This window comes from Protopterus annectens, chromosome 4.part0 (assembly GCF_019279795.1).
Source record: "Protopterus annectens isolate FY-2018-M chromosome 4.part0, PAN1.0, whole genome shotgun sequence".
NCBI lineage: Eukaryota > Metazoa > Chordata > Ceratodontiformes > Protopteridae > Protopterus > Protopterus annectens.
Window position 1 is genome coordinate 742,971,088 of NC_056733.1, and position 25,534 is coordinate 742,996,621.

Sequence of the window (25,534 nt, forward strand, 5' to 3'; positions counted from 1 at the left end):
ACTCAAATGGGTCCTCGGCTACACTTTTCTGCACAAGGGTGCAGGGGGTCTTCTTAATGTAAGATGGCAGGTTTTAGTGCTCAAATAATGCCAAACAGTCTAGATTTAGCAAATCTGAATCTAGCCTATGCTATAAAATACACAAGTACTAGAAATTACAAAGTGCAGGGTAAAACATTCTCAAACAGCAAACAGTTGAAACAGTTTTAAATGGCTAAAACAGTTAAACGTAGGTGGCAATTCAGTAATACATGGTTTAGTTTAAAAGTGCAGTACAGTGAATAAAAATACTTAGATTTTTCTAAATTTCAAAGTATGCCTTGTATTTTCGTTTGGATTCATTCCAGAGAACAGAGAGAGCACACCAATACTAGACCAACTCCTGTAAACTGAGAACAGGCCTTTACAAATGTGGTGCTTAAATACAAGCTAAATTAAGCAATTTTCAAACAAGCTGGCCAATGGAAATGCTCAGTACTGAGCTTTATTCCAACAACTCAGATGGGACCTTGGCTATATTCTTTTACCACAATGGTGCAGGGGGTCTCAATGTAAGATGGTTTTAGTGCTCAGATAATGCCAAACAGTCTAGATTCAGCAACTCTGAATCTAGCCTATGCTTTAAAATCCCCAAGTACTAGAAAATACAAAGTGCAGGAAAAACAGTCTCAAACAGCAAACAGTTGAAACAGTGAAACAGCAAAACAGTTTAAAACGGCAAAACCAGTTAAACGCAGTTCAGTAATACAAGTGCAGTACAGGGAATAAAAATATTTATATTTTTGTAGATTTCAAAGGATGGCTTGGGTTGTCATTTGGATTCACTCCAGAGATCAGAGAGAGCACACTGATCCAAGAGGAGCTCCTGTAATCTGAGCACAGGCCCTTACAAATATGATGCTTAAATACAAGCAGATGTTCTTAGTAAGGTGACAAGTTAATGAAATAACATTTTATTTATAATTGCTTGCAGTAGGATGGTGTTATATGCTAAGGTTAATGCAGTTACCAGAAGTCTGTACTGTAACCTAGGGATTACAATTCCTTTAACTAAGGCTGATATATATTTAGAGGTTATTTGTTTAGGTACTAAGTATCAGGTCTATCGATATTTAGGATTTTTTGGTCATGCATTCAATGTAGAAGTAAAGGTTAAGCGAGGGATTATTTTAAAACTGCATGCAGTCAACTTGTGGAGTAGCAAGTATTCCTTTTTATTTGTTTGCTTTTAAGCTTGTCTAATGGGTAGAGTTAAATATCAGCAAATGCTTTTTCTAACTTTTTTGTTTTTAAGTGGGAAAATTTTGTTGAAGATTTGATATATTGTTAAAGACAGCCACAGCTTTGCCAGTTTCTGTTTCTAGATAGGGAAATGTGCAGTCAACTGTTTGAAGTTTGAAAGAAAGGACATTCTTCTCAGTTTCCTGAAGTCCCTGGTTTGCATTTTTAAACAACTTTACTTATACATCACAGTGGTGGTACTGCGGTAGTGTTGTCGCCTCACAGTAAGACGCTGTCTGGTTCGATTCTCAGCTAGAGCGTCTTCTGCGTGGAGACATGCGTGAATGGGCATACCTTCGATGAAGGTTGTGCATCAGGGCTGGTAACTCGGCACGTAAAAATCAACTACCAATCATTAGTGGACCAGAGTTCCGCTGTGGCGACCCCTAACTGGGAAAAGCCGAAAGACACACAAAAAAAACTGATGTGCAACATGAATTCAAGATCCAAATAGATATGGATTAATGTAGTTTTGTAATGGGAGACAAACATTTGACTGCGTTAATAGAACAATTATGATTGAGAGGGAATCACAGTAAAAAAAACTGCATGTTTCTTGATTAGTTTGGATGCAGAGAAAGATTTGATGAGATGACAGTTATAGCATTTGCATTCCCAAATAGTATACTAGAGTTAATAAGGAGAATCTATGATGGATCAGAAGCAAAATTAAAAGCAGAAGGGGTCCTTTCTGATAACATGATTAAACAGTGCCTTCCAAATTTGTTTTGTATTGTCCTGTGCAAGGATTCTTGTGATTTGAAATATATTACCCAAATGACAGGGTAATGACTACTCAAAGGATTTGGAAGAGTGACAACGCTGTAGAATCTGTGTGAGGAAATGTGTAATCAATAGTTTGAAGAGTGTGTGTGTGAATGACTATTGGATGAGGGGTTCTATCCGGATGATGTAGATGATACATGTTAAGTCCATTTTGTGAAAGGATTATAAAAATGTGTATGTTTTTGGACCCATAATGTTCATATTAAAATCTACAACTTGTTTTCTTTAGACAGTTAGCAATGCTGTACCTTCCACAATACTGACAGTTGTGGCATGCACACAGAATGTATTTACACTGATTTTCTTGCAGTGTTAATTTATTTGCATTTGAGCTATTAGCCAGTTTAGTCAGTATTTGTCAGGGTGTGAGCTTTGTCCTATAATATATTTAAAATTATGGTGCTTTCTCATGAAAAGAATTACATCACCACCTCACATTTTACCTGTACTGTAATTTATGTGTGGGTCTGACTGTGGCTACATTAAAGATGGACGGTGATTTGATTTTAGCCATTATTCTGAAACAGAGTCCATCAGTTTGTGAAGTTTAATCCCAGCTTCAAGAGAGTCCCATTTGTTGTTTAAACTTTGGTTACTGATGTACAGCACTGACCTACCTTTACGGGGGAATAGAGATGAAGGATGTGTGTATGGCCAGTAGTTAGGGGTGCTGAGGCTTGCAGAACTACAGTTTTGGCTTACATCTTCTCCAATCAGTAGTAATTTTGAGAGAAACATGAATGTTGACAAAAATAATGAAGGATGGTGAGTTTCCTATGGTGATTTTTAACTTATTTGTTTAACAGTGCAATGATTCTATAACTAATAAGTTGTTGACACCTCAGTACCCAAGTCCATGTTAAGGGAGAAGCTATATGCAAGGGTGTGGATGATGTCTGTGCTGGGGTACAGTTTTCTTAGATGCTACATCATTTATCTGACCATGTGACAATGCCTTTTAATTTGGTCAATAGATCCAATAAGCAGAGCATTATTACTAGTGATTTTCATAAATAAAGAAGTTATGTACTCACCATAACGTTCCATGTGTTTTGTCCATCTCACCTTCATTCTTACTAGGTTGAGTTCAGATCCGATCTCCTTGATCTGACTCAGCCTTATACACCAGCCCTGGGTCTGAAAAAGTTCTACGAAGGGAATGAAAGCGCTTACCAGTTGGATTTTTATGCAATAAAGTCAATTTGTGTTTTTAGCCGTTTGTTTTTTTATTTTTTTTTCAGATTTGTTTAGGCTGCTGAGATCCAGAATTGGTCTCCTGTCCCCTGTTTTCTTTGGAACTTAAAAGAACCTTGAGTAAGTTCTGGATCCTATTTGGTCTGCAGGAACTGTTTGGTTGACTTTTGTCTAGCAACTTTTGAATTTCTAGAGTTGCCTCTTCCCTTTGACTTGATGGTACATCCTGGATCTTTTTTATATTTGGGAGGGAAAAAGGTATGAAGTAACCTCTGGATATGATGCTTTGTACCAACCTGTCTTTTATTATAGTCAGCCAGGCTATTGGGTACAAAGATAAGCAGCCCCCAACTCCCTCCAGAGATGAAAAGGCGGGCATCTTTTCAGGAGTGCTGAAAGGGTTTACCAAAGAAGGATTCTCAGTCACTCTGATTTTGTGGACCCCCTCTGCTGTGTGGTCGATGTTTTCCATTAGTAGTCCCCCCCCCTCTGCCCCTGGGGGAGGAATCACCATGTGTATCCTGGAAAGCTCTCTGGGATTTTCAAAACCACATTTTCCCACTACCTTTCTGACCTTTGGAGTAAGGTCTGGTAGGTAGGGGAAAATGGACTCCTGTGGCAGAGACTGTCTTTCCTTCTTGTTCACACCTGGTTAGTGTGTCCTTGACTTTAGGCCTGAACAAAGATGAGCCATCAAGCGGACCATTCACAAAGGAAGATTTAAAGGGTTCTGCAAAGTCGCACAAACGCATCCAGGAATGTCTCCTAAAGGAAATTCCTGAGCCCGCTGCTCTGCTCGCTCCATCTGCTGCATACGAAATCAGCCAAATGGAGGAATTGACCACAGAATTTAAGATGGAGAGCTGACAGGAAACATTTTCTGCTGACCCTTCAGCTACTGAGCCTTGAAGAGCATCTCCTAGCTCTTTCAGGACATCTCTCTGTAACCTTGTGAAGTGAGTCAGGTAATTCAGTGATCTAACAGCAAAGGTTGCTGAAGAAAAAATGTGCTTTCCATATCTGTCCATCATGTGAGACTCCTTGTTTGGTGGATGGACAGAAGAAGACATCTCAGAAAGTTCCTTCTTGATGGCTGCCATCACCACCATAGCATCTACTGGGACTCCTTTGGTTAGGAAATTCTTGTCCGATGGGGAAGTAACTAATTGACTTGGCCTCTGAGGAACTGATTCCACAGAATCTAGAGATTCCCATGCCTTTCGAGAAACTAACTTCATAAGTTCATCAAAAGGCGGATACACCCAAGTGGAGGAAGGGTGGGATGCAAAAGCCTTCAGGTACACAGACTCCTCTGCTGAAGGGTTGGTGCACTTCTAGCCACCTAAGTATTTCCAAGATGTCTCCAAAGGAGACATCATCAGGAGGCAACTGTGGGGACCCATCGGCATCATCGAGGTCTGTAGCCGAGGGGATGGACTCCTCTGGGGAGTCTAAATGCTTCCTCTTGCATGATCTCTTCTGAGGGACCTCTTTGGAGGGGTAGTCTGGAGATCTGGAGAGGTTTCAGAAGAGAGGTGGGAGGCACCCTGTGGGGCATCCTGAGGCTTAGGAGCTCTGCGTTCCTATGGATGCAAAGGTAGAGAGACAGGCACCAGTGTCTTTGGGGGGAGAATGTCCAGACCTAACAGTGGAGCTGCCTGTGGAGACAGTACGCTCATCACCTCCAAGGCCCCCCACCCTTGATCTGAGGAACCAGACGGAATCCCAGGGACCAAGGGCGATGGCTCCGAGGCTGATGTTGAAGCCGAGCTCACCAGAGCCGATGGCCTGAGAGGAAAGTTCAGATACAACAACTGTCCGATCTGACTGGAGAGCAAAGGCTCCTAGACTCTTCAATTTCTGATAGAACCAAGGATGTCAGAGCAATATTTGGATGTGATGATCCTGTGATAAGTCTCGGTTATGACGATTCCACCAAGATCAGCTCCGGACATTCCAGTCCTGAGATCAGAGGGTTGGGAGGAGGAATTGGTACAGAAGGAGAGGGCTTGGTCAGATCCAAAGCCCTCAGGACTGGATCCGATAACAGTTTGGTGAGCGCTGGTGTACTCAAGAGTCTCTGCACTACCTGATCCATGTCATCATCAGGCAGGCTCCTGGAAGATCGAGTCGAGGGGGCAGAAGATTTAGAAGGCTGAAGTAACGGTGACAACAGAGTTGGAGATACTGGTTCCAATTCAAGAGACTGGCTCCATAACTGAAATTCAACTGGCACCGAGACTGATGGGGCCGAAGAGGAAGGTCGCTAGAAAGTACAGTTTTGTACCTACCATAAATGTAGATGTTCGAGTGCTCATACAGCTGCAGTCATTACAGATGGGTTATCCTGCTGTCAGGCGGGTCCTCAGTCGGCCGAATTCCAAAGTCTAGGTCCGGCGTCGGTTGTCGTTGCTTCTTCCCTGACGTCAGTGTGGCAGGGGTATAAAACAGGCAGTCGACGCCATCTTCTTCAGTTTTTCTTGCCCCAGATGTCAGGTGCCCCCAGAAGGAAGGCAAAACATAAATTTATGTAATCATGCAATATAGAATAATCAAAAAACATTAGTTGCAAGCAAATACACCATAAAAGAATACCCCAAATAGGTTGTATAAGAAGGTGTTTGTCATAAGGCCTGTCCTAAGAGGGGACGGAGGGGGGGTAACCTGGACTGCAGCTGTATGAGCACTCGAACATCTACATTTATGGTAGGTACAAAACTGTACTATGTTCATCGTGCATACAGCTGCAGTCATTACAGATGGGAAGAATCCCAAAGCTAAGTAGGGGTGGCAGGCACTAAGTGGAACTAGGAGGAGCAAGGATGCCCTGCAAGACTGCTGTGGCAAATCCTGCTCTAGATTTAGAGTATAGTGGAAGGTGATAGTGCTTGGAGAAAGTGTGCACTAAACTCCAAGTGGCTGCTTCCAAAATGTCCTTGGTAGAAACCCCCCAGAGGAAAGCTGCAGAGGTAGCTGTGGCCCTGGTGGAGTGGGATCTGATGCTTGTAGGCACAGTTTTTCCATGAAATGAATAGTAAAAGCGTATGCAGTGGGCTATCCATTTTGAGATTGTCTGTTTGGAAATAGCCTTTCCTTGAGCACCTGTAGCATAGGACACAAAGAGTTGCTCGGATTTCCTGAATGGCTTTGTCCTGTCCAAATAATAACGAAGTTGTCTGTGAATGTCCAAGGAATGTAGTAGTCTTTCCCCTTTGTTTTGTGGATTAGGATAAAAGGTAGGTAAGTGGATAGTCTGATTCAAAGCTACACTGGATACTACCTTTGGCATAAAGGTAGGGTTGGTTCATAAGGAAACTCTGTCCTGATGGAAAATGATGAAAGGTTGCACAGCCATGAGGGCCTGTAGCTCCGAAACCCTGCGTGCTGAGGTGATAGCCAGAAGGAAGGCTGTTTTCCATGACAAGTATTGTAGTTCTGTTGAAGAAACTGGCTCGAAGGGAGGAAGGGTCAGCTTTTCCAATACGAAGTTGAGGCAAGAAAAGTTTCCCCAATGGGGTACTTAGCTTTCAAGAAGACTTCGGCTGAAATATTTTCGTAAATCTCAGGAGCTGGCCGACCGGCACTTGCAAACTGCTTCTGCTTCGGGCACCGCGCGGCAAGAAAGGCTGAAGAAGATGGCGTCGGCTGCCTCTTTTATACCCCTGCCGCACTGACGTCAGGGAAGAAGTGACGACAACTGACGCCGGACCTAGACTTTGGAATTCGGCCAACCGAGGACCCGCCTGACGGCAGGATAACCCATCTGTAATGACTGCAGCTGTATGCACGATGAACATCAGACAGCCTTCGGATCCGGAGAGGATATTTTAGGCACTTTTTTTGGATGGCTACGATGGAGCACTAAAAGATGAAGACCTTTTTGAAGACTTGTCAGACTTTGGAGAAGGTGATTGACCAGACTTTGAAGGACCCTGACCTCCATGAATTACTTCAGCGAAGGGGGGTTTCACAAGGCCTGTCGGAATGCTTAGAAGGCATAATAGTGCTAATCAGTAAAGAGAAAGAAAACAGCCAACAATCAAACTATACATATATATATATATATATATATATATATATATATATATGCAAAAGGATTTTTTTTTTAATAATAACAACAACACTAGAAACGACTAAGAGATAACTATACCTAACTCTAATAGAAGGGAGAGGATGGCGTAGCACTCTAACTTAAATGGGCTATGCCCTTTGGAGAGAGAGAGAGAGAGAAAAGGGGAGGGAAGACCCTCTAACTTAAATGGGTCTAGGTAGTTCTCTAATTCAAACAAACTTCTTGTAAGAATCAGAAAACAGCAACAAGAAAATGGAAAGCTCTCTAACTAAAACAAGCTGTTTACATTTAATTTCAAACAAAATAGGGGAAGTTGGCTTTGTGGAAAAACAGCAGCCAACAACAGTTAAACACAAAGGCAGCGAAAGGACTAGCAGTAAAACCAAGTGGTTACTAATAGAAAAAACACACTATTAAAGATACATTAGAAAGAAATAATATTTTCCAAAAAAATAAATATTTGAAGAAATTGTACTTAGCCAGAACCATTGAGCAAATGAGATCTGGGAAGCTCCCCTAGTGCATGATGGGACAGGGAATAGTCATGAGCTAGTGAAAGACCTCGAGCTGGTGTATAAGGCCGAGTCAGATACACGGGATCAGATCTGAACCCAACCTAGTAAGAATGAAGGCGAGATAGGACAACAACACATTTACAGTTTGTTGGAGTTTTTTTTTTTTTTTATTATTATTATACACTAGTCTTGTAGGATGTAACACATAAAGGGTAGGGGAAGAATGACCAGGGTAGTACGGGGTAGTACAGGATAGGATAATTTCAAAAAGCGATCAAAATAATGTAATCCAAGTCAGACTTTCCCAGTTAACAGCCAACAAACAAATAAATAAAAAAAATAATCCTGAAATGCGTGGGGCTCATTTCAGACCACAACCTGTACTTCTGCATTATTTCAAATGACGTACACGGGCACATGAGAGATCACACAATCAGAAAATCCCTGGTCAGTCAGCTTTCACAGACACCATCTGAATCCATATTTGTACCCATAAAATCTTTTCCAGTGAAACAAGAAGCAAATATATGTCTGGGCTGCAGCACTCTCAAAGACATATGGTTACAGTTACAGCTCCTGATGGGCTGACTAGATAGGAATTTAGCTACAGAAATTGGCATTCCCTAAAGTTGGAATTTTGCCTTACAGGAGCACTTTTCTTCATAGCTTGTTTTTCATCTGAAATATTTGCATATTACAGAACTTTAAACTCAGTCTAGTCTACATCAAATATACCCCACACACACACACACACAAGTCGGGTTCCTTTATGTTTCCTTTTAAGGGCTGTAGTTTGCTACCTTCAGGTTCTACCAATAGCAGAGCATCTGTAGTCATTGTTTTAAATACACTTCTGACAAAACGTGCATTATCTACTACGGCAAAAATCATCTCTGACAGTGCGAAAATGCAGTGCTGCTAAACAATTGTCCACTGTCTGCCACTGTGCAAAAGGCTTCTGAAATGACTTTTAAAGAAAAATACTTGTTTCAACACACTTCAGAACTTATTGTTTACACATGCAAAACATTTTAGCAATACAGGCTCTAAGCAGACAGGGGAAAAAAAGGATGCAGGAAGGACTCACCTTGGTTAAACCACTCCTCTGCTTTGCAGAAAAAGAAAGCATCGAAAAACAAGACAAATTACAAATGGGTAAGAAGTACAATGTGAAAGACAGGAAAGAAAGAAGTCAAAGTGAAAGTTATTCACAGAATTTACACAGAACAGTTATGTATTCTCCTGTAACTAATTAGTGGTGCTCTGTAAATATTCCAAAGGCAGATATACTCCTTCAAGTAAGTTTGTCCCACGAAGGTCAATGAAGATAATCCCCAAAACTACAACAGTACTACTTACTTACAAGGGACCATGGGAGTATCTAGCATGCGCTACAACATAAAATAATGCACAAAAAAAGATCTGATGCCACAAGACATCAACTCCATGAAAATAAGCATATGCACAAAATGCATGTGCAAGTCTCTGAAAGTGCACCAGTACTTTAATGGAACAAAATATCATATCGCACCCATGTGCTACATGAATAAAAGGCCCCTTTGCAAAAGACAGTATCCATATACAAGTGCAACAATATTGTTGTGAGCAAATGTAGAAGCTACTAACAAAGAAACCAAGCACATTACTGAGGAATTCTAAATGTTACAGTGGTAGGTTAACAGAAACACACAGTGTGCCATTGGGGAAGAAGGGTGTCAAAGAAAAAGTTACACCAATGTAAAACAGAAACATTTACATACAGCCGTAGAAGAGATAGAAGCTATACAAATGGAGTTAAGTCTAACAACTTCCATGCGAGCACTTGTACCAACAGAACAAGTAAAATCAGAATTTCATAGAACTATTAGTTTTATATAACTGATGAAGGGTCTTGAAAATACTACACTCTAAATCAGAAATGATTACCTGACAGTAAAAAGAAAACGATATAAAAGCAGATAACCCGTTTTTTTTTTCTGTCAGATGATAGCACAGATCTCTACATTCAGCTGTGCAGATGTGAGTGAAGGCAACATTTCACATCATACTGTGTCACTGCACACCTCATTAGATATGATGAATGTGTTAAACAAACAATGAATGCTACACTCCAAAATGGAAGTGAAAAAGTCTGCATTAACTACGCTGCTGCCCAGAGAAGTTCATTAGCACAAATGCCAGGTTTTATTGTCTGTTCAACACTGCAAAAAATAAATAAATCAACTGGTATAATTGGATGTTGCTTTAAGAATTATTATTCATTTCATGACGGACTCAATGGTGGACAAAAACAGCTGTTCTCTCAAAAATTAAAGCCATGTCTAGCTTTTGAAGACTGATCAACCTAAACCATCTGGAATAATTTCATTTATTCATCCATATGAGGGCATTCTTAACGATGATGCCCTAGACAAAAATTCTCAGCCACTAATTCATAAAAAAAAAAAAAAAAAAAAAAAAAATGACCAGTTCTACAGGAAACCGGAAGAACTGCAGTACCTGTATAAGAATCTTGAGACATACCCCCTGAAAATACAGTTCCAGTCACAAAAAAGGGTCCTATACAACTTTTTTCTTAGAATACTTCCAAATAACAAACAAGACAAACTGCTGGGTAGATAGGGAAAAAGTTACATGTTTTCACTGCTTTAGGGGTAAATGGTATAAAATACAAGTCCTACATATGCTGATGAAAGGGAGAGCATTTCTAAGCTGCCCAGACTGCAAACCAGGTGAAGTGCCTGCTGAGAGTTTGACGAGCTTAACTGTGACTCCCAGAACAGCGAAACTAAGTATGAGCTGGTGATGTACTCTAACTGTACAAACTACAATACCTCAGAGTACTCCCCCCTTCACAGAACTGCAGCACACACACTCACACACACACACACACAATCCATGTGTGTGGGTGTGTGTGTGTGTGCATATCTATCCATCTATGTATAGATAGATGTTGATATGAATGTACTACATATAACTGAAATCAGAAAAGATTGACATGAAAAGATCAACACTCAAAACAACTAAAAAACACATTAAAAACAAAAACTTTATGTGTGTGTGTGTGTGTGTGTGTGTGTGTGTGTGTGTGTGTGTGTGTGTGTGTGTGCGCGCACATGTGTATGTGTTGGGGGGGTTATCTTGTACTTCCACTGTTCCACAAAGTAATGCGGCATTCTGCAATCATAAGCTTATTCGATCACTTGTGTTAAGCCCATTTGATTTTCTAAACATTTGGCTATTTGAAAGCTTTCCCTATATACATACCTATTTATATCTGTATCTATATCTCTCTCTGTGTATGTATGTATGTGTGTGTGTGTGTGTGTGTGTGTGTGTATGTGTGTGTGTGTGTGTGTGTGTGTGTGTGTGTGTGTGTGTGTATATATATATATATATATATATATATACACACACACACACACACACATATATATATATATATATATACACACACACACACACACACACACACATGGGTGTACTTCTAAATTTCAAAGTTTTAAAACTTCGAATTTCTTATGGTCGATATCATAAGACTAAAACTTCAAACAGTTTAAATGTAGATTGCCGTACAGCGCCGATCAGTACATTTACTGTTTTCCTCACAGTAGTGCAATCTCAGAGTTGGTATATTTAATTAGCAGGGGGGCTTGCCACCCTGCAAAAACTTAAAAAAAAATATATTTTTTTGTTTTTATTTTTTTAATTTACATTTCGAACTTTTAAAATTTCAATCTTATGGTCTCGACCATAAGAAATTTCGAAATTTAGAAGCATACCCATATATATATATATATATATATATATATATATATATATATATATATATATATATATATACATACACATATAGATATATAGACATATATATATATATATATATATATATAGATAGATAAATAGATAAGATATATATTTATATATATATATATATATATATATATATATATATATATATATAGATATATATATATAGATATATATATATAGATATAGATATAAATATTTGTGTATGAGAAAGTGAGCGAGCGAGCAGAAGTATGGGGAGGCAAGCAGGCAACGCCCCCATTGAAAAATACTCAAAGGGTGTATCAGCATGTTTCAGAATTCACTGTTATTTACAGAAATTTTACTTAGTTTTTGAAGTGTCTCATCTCGCACTTCCAAAAAGGTGTCAGGAAGTTTTAAGCCCATATGCTGAAATACAGCTATTAGACAATTTTTTTTTTTTAATGGCAAAAGCATCTGATACAGTACTTGGTACGCATACATGCATAAGAAAATGCAGTTGTCTTGATAATTTACAAAAACTGTGGATGTTTAACTATATCAGTGCTGCAGTGCTGATTCTTGGGACTTCCTGCCATGCAGAAGCCTGTGGCTGGCTCAAATACCAGAGTCTTTCTCCATCACAAGTTAGCAGATGTTTCAGGCTACTGGAAGTCAACACATTGGCGGTGTATGATGTGTGTCAGCTGGTGCCATCTTCAGGACTTTCTTGCCTAGAATACTGGAGGCCGATGCCTGCAGGCAGAGCACAACTTGCCCATCTGACCTACAATAACAGCTTGACACCCTGTCATACAGAAGTTGGAATTGAGGAGTTTGAGGGAAGAGAATGGCAAGGAAATCCAACCCAACTCTAGGTAGACAGAAAGAGGTGAAGGAGGGAGGAAAATGGTAACCTACTCAAACATCTACAATTCTGGTAAGTTATCTACACAGCTGTACTATCTTCATCATAGTCAGTATTGCTGACACATCCTTCTCCTTTGAGCATTTTTCTGTGTGTTATTTGGGATAACAGCCTAGGATCCAGCAGACACCATCATGTGTGAAAGCCCAGCCCTACCTGACTCCAGATGCTGCTGGAGGGATTTGGCCTTATGTTTAACAGTTTTATTATTAGACCTCATACAGAAAGGAGAGTTAGGGGTGTTATGTTGAGGCCCAAGCCAAAAAAGCTAATAAGAATGGAAATCCTTGTGGGGTATTTGCTTCTCATATGAAATGCAATAGTTAACTTTTTTAAACATTAACAAAAAACATACAACAGTACAGAAGATAAGGAATCTTACCTTATCGGGATCGAATGGCGTAGGTAGAACAGGTTGACTGACAGCCTGACGATGATGATGAACACGACTTTGCATCAGACTACATAGCAAGAAAGAAACTAAGATAGCACCAGTTGAAACACCTCTTATACCTCCAATGCCTTGTCATCCGACAGCTGGGGGACATTGGCCAGCTGTGGGAGGAGACAAACTGGTATTTGGTCTGGCCTCTGGCTTGTGCATGGTTGGAACACCCCAACTTTCTCCAGAAGATGTTAAAAGAGGGTTTATCTGATACAACCTATGAGCTGACCTTATGAGTTTTGGCTCTTTTACTGCAAACAGACAAAGTGACAGCAGTTCAAACAAAAACTTCTGTTTCAGCAAACTCAAAACCAGACGGTAGCAGTGACAGCAATATTAGCAAAGTGCAGGTCAGCAAGACAAACCTTTGAGTAACAAGCAATGAAAATCGATCTCATCATCACTTTGCTCTCCCATATTTCTCTAGACTCTAGCAAGAAGAGTTTCCTAGTTCACATTTTAGTACTTTGAAATTATATGACAACATAGGGATGACAGGTACTGTCAAAAGGGTAGTCCTTACATTTTTGGCACATTCCCATTCCAGAACTTATAGCTTCTACTCCAAAACAGCAAATGTATGCAACTGTATCAATAATTCAGCATCTGCTTTTTATTCAAACTCTCCAAGCCATTCCTAATGCAGTAAAAGGTAGAAAGCTTTTATTCAAGTTTTATTTTTTCTGGTACCAAGGGAAAACTGGGGAGACTAATTTTGTGCTGTTCTAATCTAAACAAGTTCATGAGAATGAAGTAGTTCAAAATGTTGATATACGCTTTTCAACATTTTATACACAAGTTGTTCTAGTGACCCTAGCCACACAGGACACCAATTTACCTATTCCCATTTATAATACTTCCAGACAGTTCAGGCTTCAGGTGAGGCATTACCAATTTCAGGGCATCTCCTTGTCTGCTGGTCTTTTCACTATAGCCAAAGAATTTACAAAGTACAATACAGTGTCTCATAACAAACTGCTGACTGCTTTGTCCAAACTGAACCTAAGCTACTCCACTCTAACGTGGATTCAGAACTACCTCATAGATCGGCAACAAGCGGTATGGTGGAACAAATCTCTTTCTTCCTTACTACCAGTGACTATGGGTGCGCCTCAAGGGTCTATTCTCAGACCCTTCCTTTTTAACCTGTTTACAAATAATCTCCATAATGCTACAACTCTAGCCACCCTTATACAGCATGCAAATGACTCCACTGTCGTATGTTCTGCCCCAAGTCTACCTGAACCACAGAACTTAACCTAAACATCCTTCAATGCTATTGAATCATGTTTGGCAGATGTCCAACTAATCTTGAACCCAAACAAAACTAAACTCATGCTCTTCCACTCCACTAAATTCAAAACCCAATCCACTTACTTCAACATCACATCCAGTAATAAGAGTTTGATTGAGCCAGTACCATCCACCCAGCTTCTCGGTGTTGTTATTGATCAAAATCTGAAGTTCGACTTACACATTGCCCAGACTGTAAAAAAAGTACTCAAGAAAATAGGTACCTTATACAGATGCAAAAACTACCTAACCACAAACTCCAGAATAACCACAGCCAGAACTCATCTTCTGTCAACTTTACTATACGCTTCACCCATCCTTACCAACCTCTCGAAATCAGACTTAAGCAAGCTAGATGCCTGCTATAATAAGATAGCTAAATTTGCCACTAGCTGTCCTCCTAGAACCCATAGGCCCTAAGACAACTATCTTGGTTAGAACTACCCCATCAACTCATTCTCATGCAACTCTCTACTGCCCACCAAATGTACTATAAACCCGATAAAACACCAGCTCTACAAGGCTTCTTCAATTCCCATATACATACCCGTCCACTAGGAACCACTAATAAAGCTCTAATTGAAGTAACCAGGAGTAAAAATAGCTCATACTCTCTATACTCCTACTACATTGCTAAACTGTGGAATGCCTTACCACTTGAAATTAGAACTATAACCAGCTTAAAAAACTTCAAGCATCACATTAAAGCCCACCTCACTAATTCCTGGACTTGTACATGTACTGGGCATGGGTAGTCCAAACCATGGAACTAGCTGGTTTTAAAATTTGAATTGCATATGTAATGAGCATTGAATTTAAGCCATATGACCACCTTATGTTTTTTTTTTCTTTCTCACTGTTAATAGCTGCGGTGGTGGTGCTGCGGTAGCGTTGTCGCCTCACAGTAAGACGTTGTCCTGTTTGATTCTCAGCTAAAGCGTCTTTTGTATGGAGACGTGCGTGAATGGGCGTACCTTCGTTGAAGGTTGTGTGTCAGGGCTGGCAACTCGGCACGTAAAAAGCTACTGCCAATCATTAGCGGACCGGAGTTCTGCTGTGGCGACCCCTAACCAGGAAAAGCCGAAAGACACAACAACTGTTAATAGCTGCCAGATTTTAAGTCTTCATTTTGCTATGCTACCTGTATACGAGACTAAGTATCGTAATTGCACTCTTATTGTATATAATGTCACTACCTGCTACTACTGTAAGAACAGTCTTCTAGAACATTGTTATACAAGATTATTGGTCTTGTCTCCCACTAGACCAATTTATTCTGTTGTAGTCTTTTTACCGTTATGAATGTCTGTTACTATTTTTTTCTTTATTGTATTCTACAATTTTCTTTCTGTTAACAAAATAGTTTACTAACAATGGAGCTTTTCTCCCCGGGCCTCCACTGAAAATGGGTTTTATGCCCAGTCAGAATATCCTGGTAAACAAATGTAAAATAAATAAAAGTGCATGGCCCCAGTGTTTGCATATCTATGATTACAGTGGAGCCACACATATCCTTATCTGGATGACTGTTATATCTGCAGTCTCTACTTGATCTCAGAATACAACTGTACATTGTTTCAAGGATTTTGTTATTGCAAAATGTCTGCAGAAATCAGATCTATGGTTACCTCCACTAAAGAGGTTTCTTGAAGTTAGCATGGCTTCCAGAAAATCTATGATTCTCTCTACCTTCGGAAAGGTTTTGTTGAAAGATAGACTTTCATGGATACAATACAAAGCAAGGCTATATGAGGATACAAGGTGCAAATCTTCCTCATTCTTAATTAATCCCACTGCCACACTACATATAAGGAAAATTCAGTGGTACTGCAGAAATTTAAGGAATTGGAATTTACAACCTCTGGCCTACATTGTAAATAAGTTACCATCTCCCCTGAAGGAGTTTCTGTGATGGAACCAACAGACACTTCCAACCAAACTAACTGGAAACTGTCCATAGATGTCTCAGATTATGCATAGACTGCTCATTTTCAAGGACTGCAAGTACAAGACCTACGACCTTATTTATAAAACAGGAAACAGATAAATGTGAAAAAGATGACAATCCATCTAGCTGTGATAGCTTTACAGCCAGTTCTGCAGCAAAGACTCTTCAGATATAGAGGAATGACACAGCCATGATGTGATATATAAACACATGAGGTGGCACTCACTCTTACTACACACTAGCTGTATCTACAGCAGGTAATTAAGATGCACTGAATGCTTCACACAATATGTACTTCAGCATAATGGAACACTAGCAGATTCTTCAGCAGAGAAATTTCAATTTCTCATGACTGAAGCTATAAGAAACACTTCTGGACATAACAAAGAAGCAGAGATGTACAGAGACCTGTATGTATCCCACCTGAACTACAAATTTCCAGGGTTCTTTTCCAGACTGTCTTATTTGCAGGAAATACTGACAAATGCCTTTTTAAGCTATTTCAGTCATGGCCTTTTATATGTATATCCTTACATGAATTTGTCTTCTTGGTTTATTAGGGAATCATTATTTTGCTGGCTTTGAACATCTGAAAAAAAATGAGAGTGAATTTCTTTCCTTACTCATGATCATTTTGTTTAGACTACCATAAGAACAGAAAAGTTGTAAATAAATATGTATAAGATGTACCTTAGATCATATATTAACCTATGAGATCAATGGGTCTACCAGCTCTGGTTTAATTAAGTCACTTTCTCCAAACTTATTACAATGGAGTCTTAGCCCGTTAGGCTGTGTTTAAAAGTGCAATGAGGAGCACACAAGTAAGACAAACTGTGAAAAAACAAAAAGTAATCTTTCAGGATAGTGTAGGGTCAGAATGGGGGGGGGGGGGGGGGCAGACGACTGGGCAGGTGTGTGGGGATTACTGAGCGGCAGGGCACCCATGGAGTTATTTGTCTATGACATGTCATTTATGTCTGGCCTTGTTGACTGCAGTATGATATATGAGGTGTGTGCGTGTCTCTCTCTCTCTCTCTATATATATATATATATATATATATACATCTATAGATAGATAGCAAAGCGGCTATACTGAAGCAGTTTGTAGATAAAAGTGAAAGACCCCATTTGTTGTTTGATCACAGGTAATTGCCATTGAGCTGCTCTAATACAACCCAATTCATTCAGCTGTTTCCTACTGCCACCCCACTTTGATATTACCAGCTGCCTCTGGTGGTTACAAATTTCTAATCTGTCAGGAATTTTGCAGAACCTCCCAGACTTTGCCTCACATATTTGCTCTTTTGCTCGTAAATTTGGAACTCTTGTAAAAGGTGTTCTCTATTACCTATTAGCTGCATTGTTTGATTTACATCTTATGCATTTGCATTACTGATTTAATGAATTTTATTCTTGTATTTTTCTTTAACATTTTGTAACCTTTAATGTATTTGTATTGCTTACGGAGCTTTTCTCCCCGGGCCTCCACTGAAAACGGGCACTTTTAGGCCCAGTGGACTTCCCCGGTAATCAAACTGAAAATAAAATAAAATAAAATAAATAAATAAATTTTTCATTTTCTGGAAAAATCACTGATGATTACTGTCAGTCAATAACACCAGCTATTGGAATTTCACACTTCTTACTGTGCAGAACTGTACTTACAGAAAACGCATGTTGATAAAAACCTCATTATTCTGTTAACTATCCATCCTCAATCCTTTTCCTAGTTTTGCACATGGGGTCGAGGTGTCACTTCAACAGTGACAATCATCTTGAGCCAAGGTTTACACCACTGGGTGGCTAGCCCTACCACGGTAATTCAGCCATACTACTCACTTGCTCCTAGGGCCAATTTAGAGTGGCCAGTCCACCTGATGCAAGTCTTTGGAGTGTAGGAGGAAAAGTACAGTTTTGTACCTACCATAAATGTAGATGTCCGATAGGTATGCATCTGCAGTCCTAACATATGGGTTGTCCTGCCTCAGGCAGCCCTTCGGTCGGCCGGATTCCAAAGTCTGGGTCTGGCCTCGGTTGATGTCGCACTTCACCCGACGTCATAGCTGCTGTTTATTGGGTATAAAGGCATCAGCTGACGCCATTTTCCTCAGTGTTTCTTGCCCCAGATGCCAGGTGCCCTCTAGTAAGGCTAAATTTGGATAAATGCAAATAATTCCAAACAGTAGAGAGCAAACAATGTAAAAAAAAAAAAAAAAATATATATATATATATATATATATATATATATACATATATACAAACAAATACACCATAACAGATTCCCCCAGCTAGCTAAAAGAGAGGTAAATACCCTAGCAATACCACAGAGGGGAAGGAGGGTGGGTAATCCTGACTGCAGATACATACCTATCGGACATCTACATTTATGGTAGGTACAAAACTGTACTATGTCCTTCAAGGATGCATCTGCAGTCCTAACATATGGGTAGAATACCATAGCCAAACTGGGCGAGGAGGCACTAAGATAAAGATGGTGTAGTTAAGATCCCTTGCAAAACAGCAGTTGCAAAACCTGCTCGGGATCTAGAGTATAAGGGAAGATTGTAATGCTTGACAAATGTATGCACGGAGCTCCAAGTAGCAGCTTCTAAAATGTCTTTGGTAGCCACTCCTCGTAGGAAAGCTGTAGTGGTGGCTGTAGCTCTTGTGGAATGAGGTCTGATATTATCAGGAGTTGTCTTTCCATGAAAAGAGTAGCAAAATCGAATGCAATTTCCTATCCATTTTGAGATTGTCTGTTTTGAAATTGCTTTTCCTTGCATTCCTGTTGCATATGCTACCAGAAGCTGGTCAGTTTTCTGCTGGTCTTAGTTCTGTCCAGATAGTAGCGTAATTGTCTGTGCACATCCAAGGTATGTAGCAGTCTTTCCCCCCTGTTCTGTGGGTTGGGGAAGAATGCAGGTAAATGAATCGCTTGGTTCAATGATACTCTGGAGACCACTTTTGGCATAAAGGTAGGGTTAGTTCTCAGAGAGACTCTGTCCTGATGGAAGATAAGGAAGGGTTGTACTGCCATTAATGCCTGTAATTCAGATACCCTTCTTGCTGAAGTAATTGCTAGCAGGAAAGCAGTTTTCCAAGACAAGAATTGTAATTCTGCTGTTGCTGCTGGTTCAAAAGGGGGAAGTGTTAACTTTACCAGCACAAAGTTGAGATCCCATGTAGGTAAAGGTGGTTTCCTTGGAGGCTTTACATTTTTGATTCCTCTCAAGAACTGCCTGAGTAGAGGATGAGAGAAGACAGGAGGATCCATGTTGTATTCTGCTGAAATTGCTGATGCATGAATCTTAATGGAGGAGTAAGACAGGCCATTGTGGAACAGCTCTGCTAAATATTCCAGGATGTGTGCTATGTTTGCCAATGAGACATTTTCTCCCTTTGCTGCACTCCAAATGAGGTATCTTTTCCACTTGGCTGAATAAGTCTTCCTTGTGGAGGGTCTGCGTGCCTCCAGGATAATGTCCTTAACCCTCTGAGATAAACCTGGGTTATTTTGTTTTATGCAATATTCCAAGAAGCTAGCTGCAGTGTTTTCAAGTTTGGATGTAGGATCTTGTAGTTGTCCTGTGTTAGTAGTAAGGGACATAGAGGTAGATGCCATGCGTGTGTCCGAGACAGGCTTCTCAGTAGTGGGTACCAATGTTGCCTCGGCCAGTCTGGAGCTATCAGAATTACCCTTGGCTGATCCTCTCTGATCTTCAGTAGAACTTTGTACATCAAGGGAAGAGGTGGAAATGCATATGCTGTCAGGTTTTTCCAGCTGAAGGAAAGGGAGTCCACCCTCCAAGCAAGTGGGTGGTATGCTCTTGTGCAGAATTTCTTCAATTGGTGATTGTGTGGGGAGGCAAACAGGTCTATCTGTGGTAGTCCCCATTTCTTTGTTATGACTTTGAAGATATCTGGATGCAGCATCCATTCGTGAGCATCCGTGGTAGTTCTGCTTAAGGTGTCTGCTAGAGAATTTTCTTTTCCTGGTACAAATCTGGCCTGAAGTTGAATGTTGAGGTTCAGGGCCACATTCCACAGGTCCATTGCCATCCGGCATAGAGGATATGAATGTGTACCTCCCTGTTTGTTGATGTACCACATGACTGTGGTATTGTCCGTCCTTATCAGCAGATGACCCTGTTGAAGGAGTGCTCTGAATGCCTGGATCGCATATTTCACTGCCAGCATCTCCTTTAGATTTATGTGTAGATTCAGCTGGTCTTGGGTCCATAGGTCTTGTATACACTTGTCCACCATGTGTGCCCCCCATCCTAGGTCTGAAGCGTCCGTGGTGATGGTCTGGCTTGGATGTGTTTTGTGGAAAGGCAAGCCTCTGTTCAACTGACAGGCCTGTGCCCACCACAGGAATTCTTGCTTCAGGCATGGAATTATTGGAATCTGGGCTTCTAGACTGTGCTTGTGTTGAGACCATACATTCCTTAGATACCATTGTAGCTTTCTCATATGCAGCCTGGCATGCGGAACCAATATTATGCAGGAAGCCATGTAGCCCAGGGCTTGCAGGACTTTCCTTGCAGTAAGCTGAGTTTGTGTTGTTAATGTCATGAAGTAGACTGGTAGTTGCTTTTGTTTTTCTTCTGTGAGAAAAGCCATCTGAGTTGATGTTTCTAATTCTGCACCCAAGAATGTTATCCTTTGGGATGGTACTAGTCTTGACTTTTGCATGTTGACTGTGTATCCCAAGGCTTGCAACAGTTGTATGACATTTTCCAAATCTTTTGTTAACTTTGCCTTGTTGTCCGCTTGTATTAGGCAGTCGTCCAGGTATGGGTAAATCTGAATTCCCTGAAGTCTGCAATGAGCAATTACTGATGCCAGGCATTTCGTGAATACTCTGGGCGCAGTAGATAAGCCAAACGGCAATGCTGAGAATTGATAATGCTCTGATCCTGCAAGAAATCTGAGGTGTCTTCTGCAATCTGGTCGTATAGGGACATGCAGGTATGCCTCCTTGAGATCTAGAGTCACCAGCCAAGACTCCTTGCCCAGCATGGAAAGAAGTTGCTGGAGGGTCAGCATTTTGAATTTTGGAACAATGAGGTATGTGTTCAGTGCGGACAAATCTAGAATAGGTCTCCATTGATTTTCTTTTCTTGGTACAAGGAAAAGCCTGGAGTAAAATCCTTGGCCTTGTTCCATAGGTGGCACCTCTTCTATAGCTCTCATCCTTAGTAAGTTGTTGATTTGTCTTAGAGAGTCTGTTTTTTGGCTTGGTGGTAGGTTTGGCATTCCTCTCTTTTTTGGTAGAGTATGGAAGTGAAACCTGTAGCCCTTGTCTATTGTTTGTAAAGTCCATTTGTCTCCTGTAATGTAATGCCAGTTGTCGGAGAATAAGGCTAGTTTTCCGCCCAAGGGTGCTTCCAGTTGTTCCCTGGTAGGCGGAACTAGAGCCAAGTCATTATGTCTGCCCTGTGGAAGTGATTGTAGTTGATTCTGTGGCAGTACTTCTCTGGTTGGTAGGTTGCCACTGACGTCCCCTGTAGGCACCCCTAGATTGACCTCTGCCTCTTGGGCATCTATTTCTGCCTCTCTGCGCTCTGGAGTTGTCTGGAAAGGACCAATTCTTCGAAGGCCAATTTCTGCTAAACCTCGGAGGTTGGACCTGTAAGAAATCCTTGACTGTTTGGACAGATTTTTCTTTTTCTTCCACCTTTTTTAGAACCTCCTGTGCAGGGGAGCCAAACAAACTTTGTTTCTCCATGGGAGCATCTAGGAGTTTTGACTTATCATGGTCTGGTAAGGATTGTTCTTTTAACCAGGCATGCCTTCGAATCACTGTTCCAGTCACAGCTGATCTAAAGGAAGCCTCCAGTGCATCATAGCCACATTTTAAGAAATGGTTACTGACCTGCTGAGAGTTATGTACCAAATCCTGAAGGGACTTGCGGTCTAAAGGTTCAGGAGAAGATAGTTTTTATTTAGCTGGTCTAACAAAAATTCCTGGTACTGAATCATGTGAAATTGACAGTTCAAGGCCCTGGCGAAAGAGTAGCAGAAGTATAAACCTTTTACCCCATCTCTCTAATGCTCTAGATTCCCTTTCAGAGGGAAGAGGGTTTTGGCAGAGGCAGCTGCCACCTTTAGGGCCCTGTGAAATGGTTTCAGGGTCTGCAACAGGAGCCTTATACAAATGGTAGTGTGTGTCCGGGACCCTGTAATATCTGTCTGGCTTGGCAGGGGCCGGAGGAAGAGAATCAGGAGCAGTACAGGCATCATTATATGCATCATCAACAACTGTTAGTACTGGCGGAATGGCTAAAGGCCTATGCTGTGGTAAGTGTAAAAAAAGTCCTTAGCCTTTTCCTTGAATCTGAAAAATCCTGGCCCTGCCATTGGAAGTGTTCCCTCATAGCATGCAAGGTTTCCCCAAATGAAAAGTCTTCAGGAGGAGAAGCAGAAGGAATGGAGTCTTCTGCATCAGAATCCTCATAAGGAGAATATGGGCCTTCGTGAGGTTCTGAAAGGTCTGAGTCATCCGAGGAATAATCTGTAGAAACAGGTTCCGGGGGTTCAGTCCTAGGCCTCTTGTCTGGAGGAGGCTGAGAGGCCCTGTCTGGGTGAGGTTGGGATCCTCTGATCAAAAAAATGAGATCCTCAGTCAGGCTGAGTATTTGGGAACTAGAGGTAGGCCTATGTGAAGGAGTTTTGGCAGGCAAGGCCTTAGAAGATTTAGCTGCCTTAGCCCTGGAAAAAGCCTTGATAGACATGGAAGCAGGGGGTCTAGCAGCCCCACGTGCAGGGGTAGTTATGTCTAAAGGAATAGTGTCTGATAAATCCTGGGTGCCTGCTTCTGTAGCAGTAAATTCAGTAGCAGATTCAGCCATGCTCTGTGAGGCCTCGGCTATCGGAAGCATGCTTTCGGCCGAAGGAAGAACCGGGGGCCATTCGCGGTTGGCCTAACCGTGGTTTCAGCCAAAACCGCGGGCCGCGAATGTCGGTCCTTTTCCTTGCGCTTTTTAGCTAATTGAGTAGTCGGAGTCTCCGACGGCATTTTGTATGCAAAAGCGGGACCAAAAAACTCCTCTGTAAACTCCGACCGACGTCTAAGTGTCCGTCGGTTGAAGGAAGCACAGGCTAGACAAGCTGATACGTCGTGGTCTGGGCCTAAGCAAGGAAGGCAGTAAGAGTGGAAATCCTTATGAGGTATTTGTTTCCCACAAGTTAAACCATTATTTACTTTGTCTGACATCGGCTGAGGCAAGAAAGAGTCCCCAACGGGGTACTTAGCTTTTTAGAAGTTTTCGGTAGTAGAAATCTCTGGATCTGACCGACCGGCACTTGCGAACAGCTTCTGCTTCGGGCACCGCGCGGCAAGAAAGACTGAGGAAAATGGCGTCGGCTGATGCCTTTATACCCAATAAACAGCAGCTATGACGTCGGGTGAAGTGCGACATCAGCCGAGGCCAGACCCAGACTTTGGAATCCGGCCGACCGAAGGGCTGCCTGAGGCAGGACAACCCATATGTTAGGACTGCAGATGCATCCTTGAAGGACATCCCACGTGACCACAGGGAGGACATACAGACTCCACACAGAATATACACCAGTCGAGAATCGAACCGGAGAACCTCTTGCTGTAAGACGACAACACTAACTGCTGCACCACCACGGGTAAACTGGGCTAATGTTTAAAAACTGTCCCCGATTTAGGTCCTTAGTCCTACCATTATTTTTGGCTTAGTCGAGAATACTTGAGCAATGAAAGTGAAAGGTATGCGCAGCTATCATAGTGTTTCTAAAAGGGATTTTACATACGAGGGTCACCCTTTGACATCCTACAACTCTGGCTTGTTATCTTCATTTGTGACAAAAAAACAAAACTGATATTATATCCCTTTGAACCTAACAGTTCAACAGATATCAAATATTAACCTAGAACAATTCTTTCTTGGATGCACTCACTTCAGCTAGAAGGATATACGTAAAAATCCCTGCAATTTTTTCCAGGAGAATAGAGGTAATCCTCTTCACTGTCTAAAGTGATTTTTTGAATTTAACTTGAAATAAATAATACAGTAATCTGTCTTCTTCCCTAAAGAGAAAAACACAGGAAAATAATTCTACACTGCACAGATAACACTCACATAGCTTTTGGGTATAATTTAGAAAGAAGTAAACTCATTAGACAATCTGTTTGTGTCTTTTATGAAAAGGAAGCAGGACTATTCAGTAACAACAAAGATCAAATTCATATGACTAGATTGCTGTCGTTTTTATAATATATACATGAGGGTTTTGACTGGATGTGTTAGGTCCTGCTCCACCAGATTAGCAGCTGTGACTATCACTAATTTTCCAAAATGTATCTGTCCACTGCACTTGCATGGCAGTCACATGAGTATCAATTCAATTATTTTCCAAACCATACAAATTCAATGTCTAGTCTAGGAACATAGAACAATTTGTTTAGCTGTTCTGCAGGGAATGCTTTAGGCTGGAAACCCATCATATGAAACCACATAGAACACTGCCTGGTGCACTTCTAAACCATGCCTACAGTTTTCTAAATAAATAATCCTTATAATGTATAAAGTACAACTGTGCAAGGAAGGACACCCACCATAACTATACATTTATAAATAATAAGATTATTGCTGCAGGACAGACCTTGTCCCGCAAGCCCTCCCCCTTATGATGTGATTATTTGGGTTTGGGATCTTCAGTAAATAGTTAATGTTCTAGCATAAAAAGAAGTTATGTCCTCACCATAACGTTCCATGTGAGTTGTTCATCTCACCTTCATTCTTTACTGATGGGTTCAGAGCTGATCCTCGGCTCTGACTCGGCCAACTGCAAAAGTTCAAGGTCTTCAACCAGCTTGAGGTCAGCTCCCTATCCCATGATGAACCCTGATCTTCCCTCAGATTTGTTTGCTGCCTGACTACTTAGTAGTATAAATATGCCACTCACAGAGTTGGATAAGAAACAAAGCACCCTATATGGACCTCAAGTAGACTGGATGGGGATTGGAGGGTGGGATGTAAGAATGAAGGTGAGATGAACAACTCACATGGAACGTTATGGTGAGTACACAACTTCTTTATGTGAAGTTGTTCTATCTCGCCATTCATTCTTTATTGATGAGTAGCATCCCAAGCACCATCTTCTCGGGTGTCTCATGGGAGAATATTCCTCAGAACTGTGGAACCAAAAGAGGTCTTGTGCCTGGAGGCCTTGTTTACTTTGTAATGAGTGATAAAGGTATGAGGTATTGACCAGGTAGCTGCTGCACAAACAGAGTCTAATGGTAACCTTGCAGAAAAGGCTA

At 41.0% G+C, this 25,534-nt stretch overlaps 1 protein-coding gene across 1 annotated transcript in view; it reads right to left on the bottom strand.

The window, feature by feature from the left end:
* ARVCF (ARVCF delta catenin family member) overlaps nt 1-25,534 on the bottom strand; it is a 2,347,833-nt gene that overhangs the window by 884,743 nt on the left and 1,437,556 nt on the right. The window contains exon 8 of the mRNA XM_044068704.1: nt 8,936-8,953. Coding sequence (XP_043924639.1) covers nt 8,936-8,953 — 18 coding nt within the window. The remainder of the gene's footprint in view (nt 1-8,935; nt 8,954-25,534) is intronic.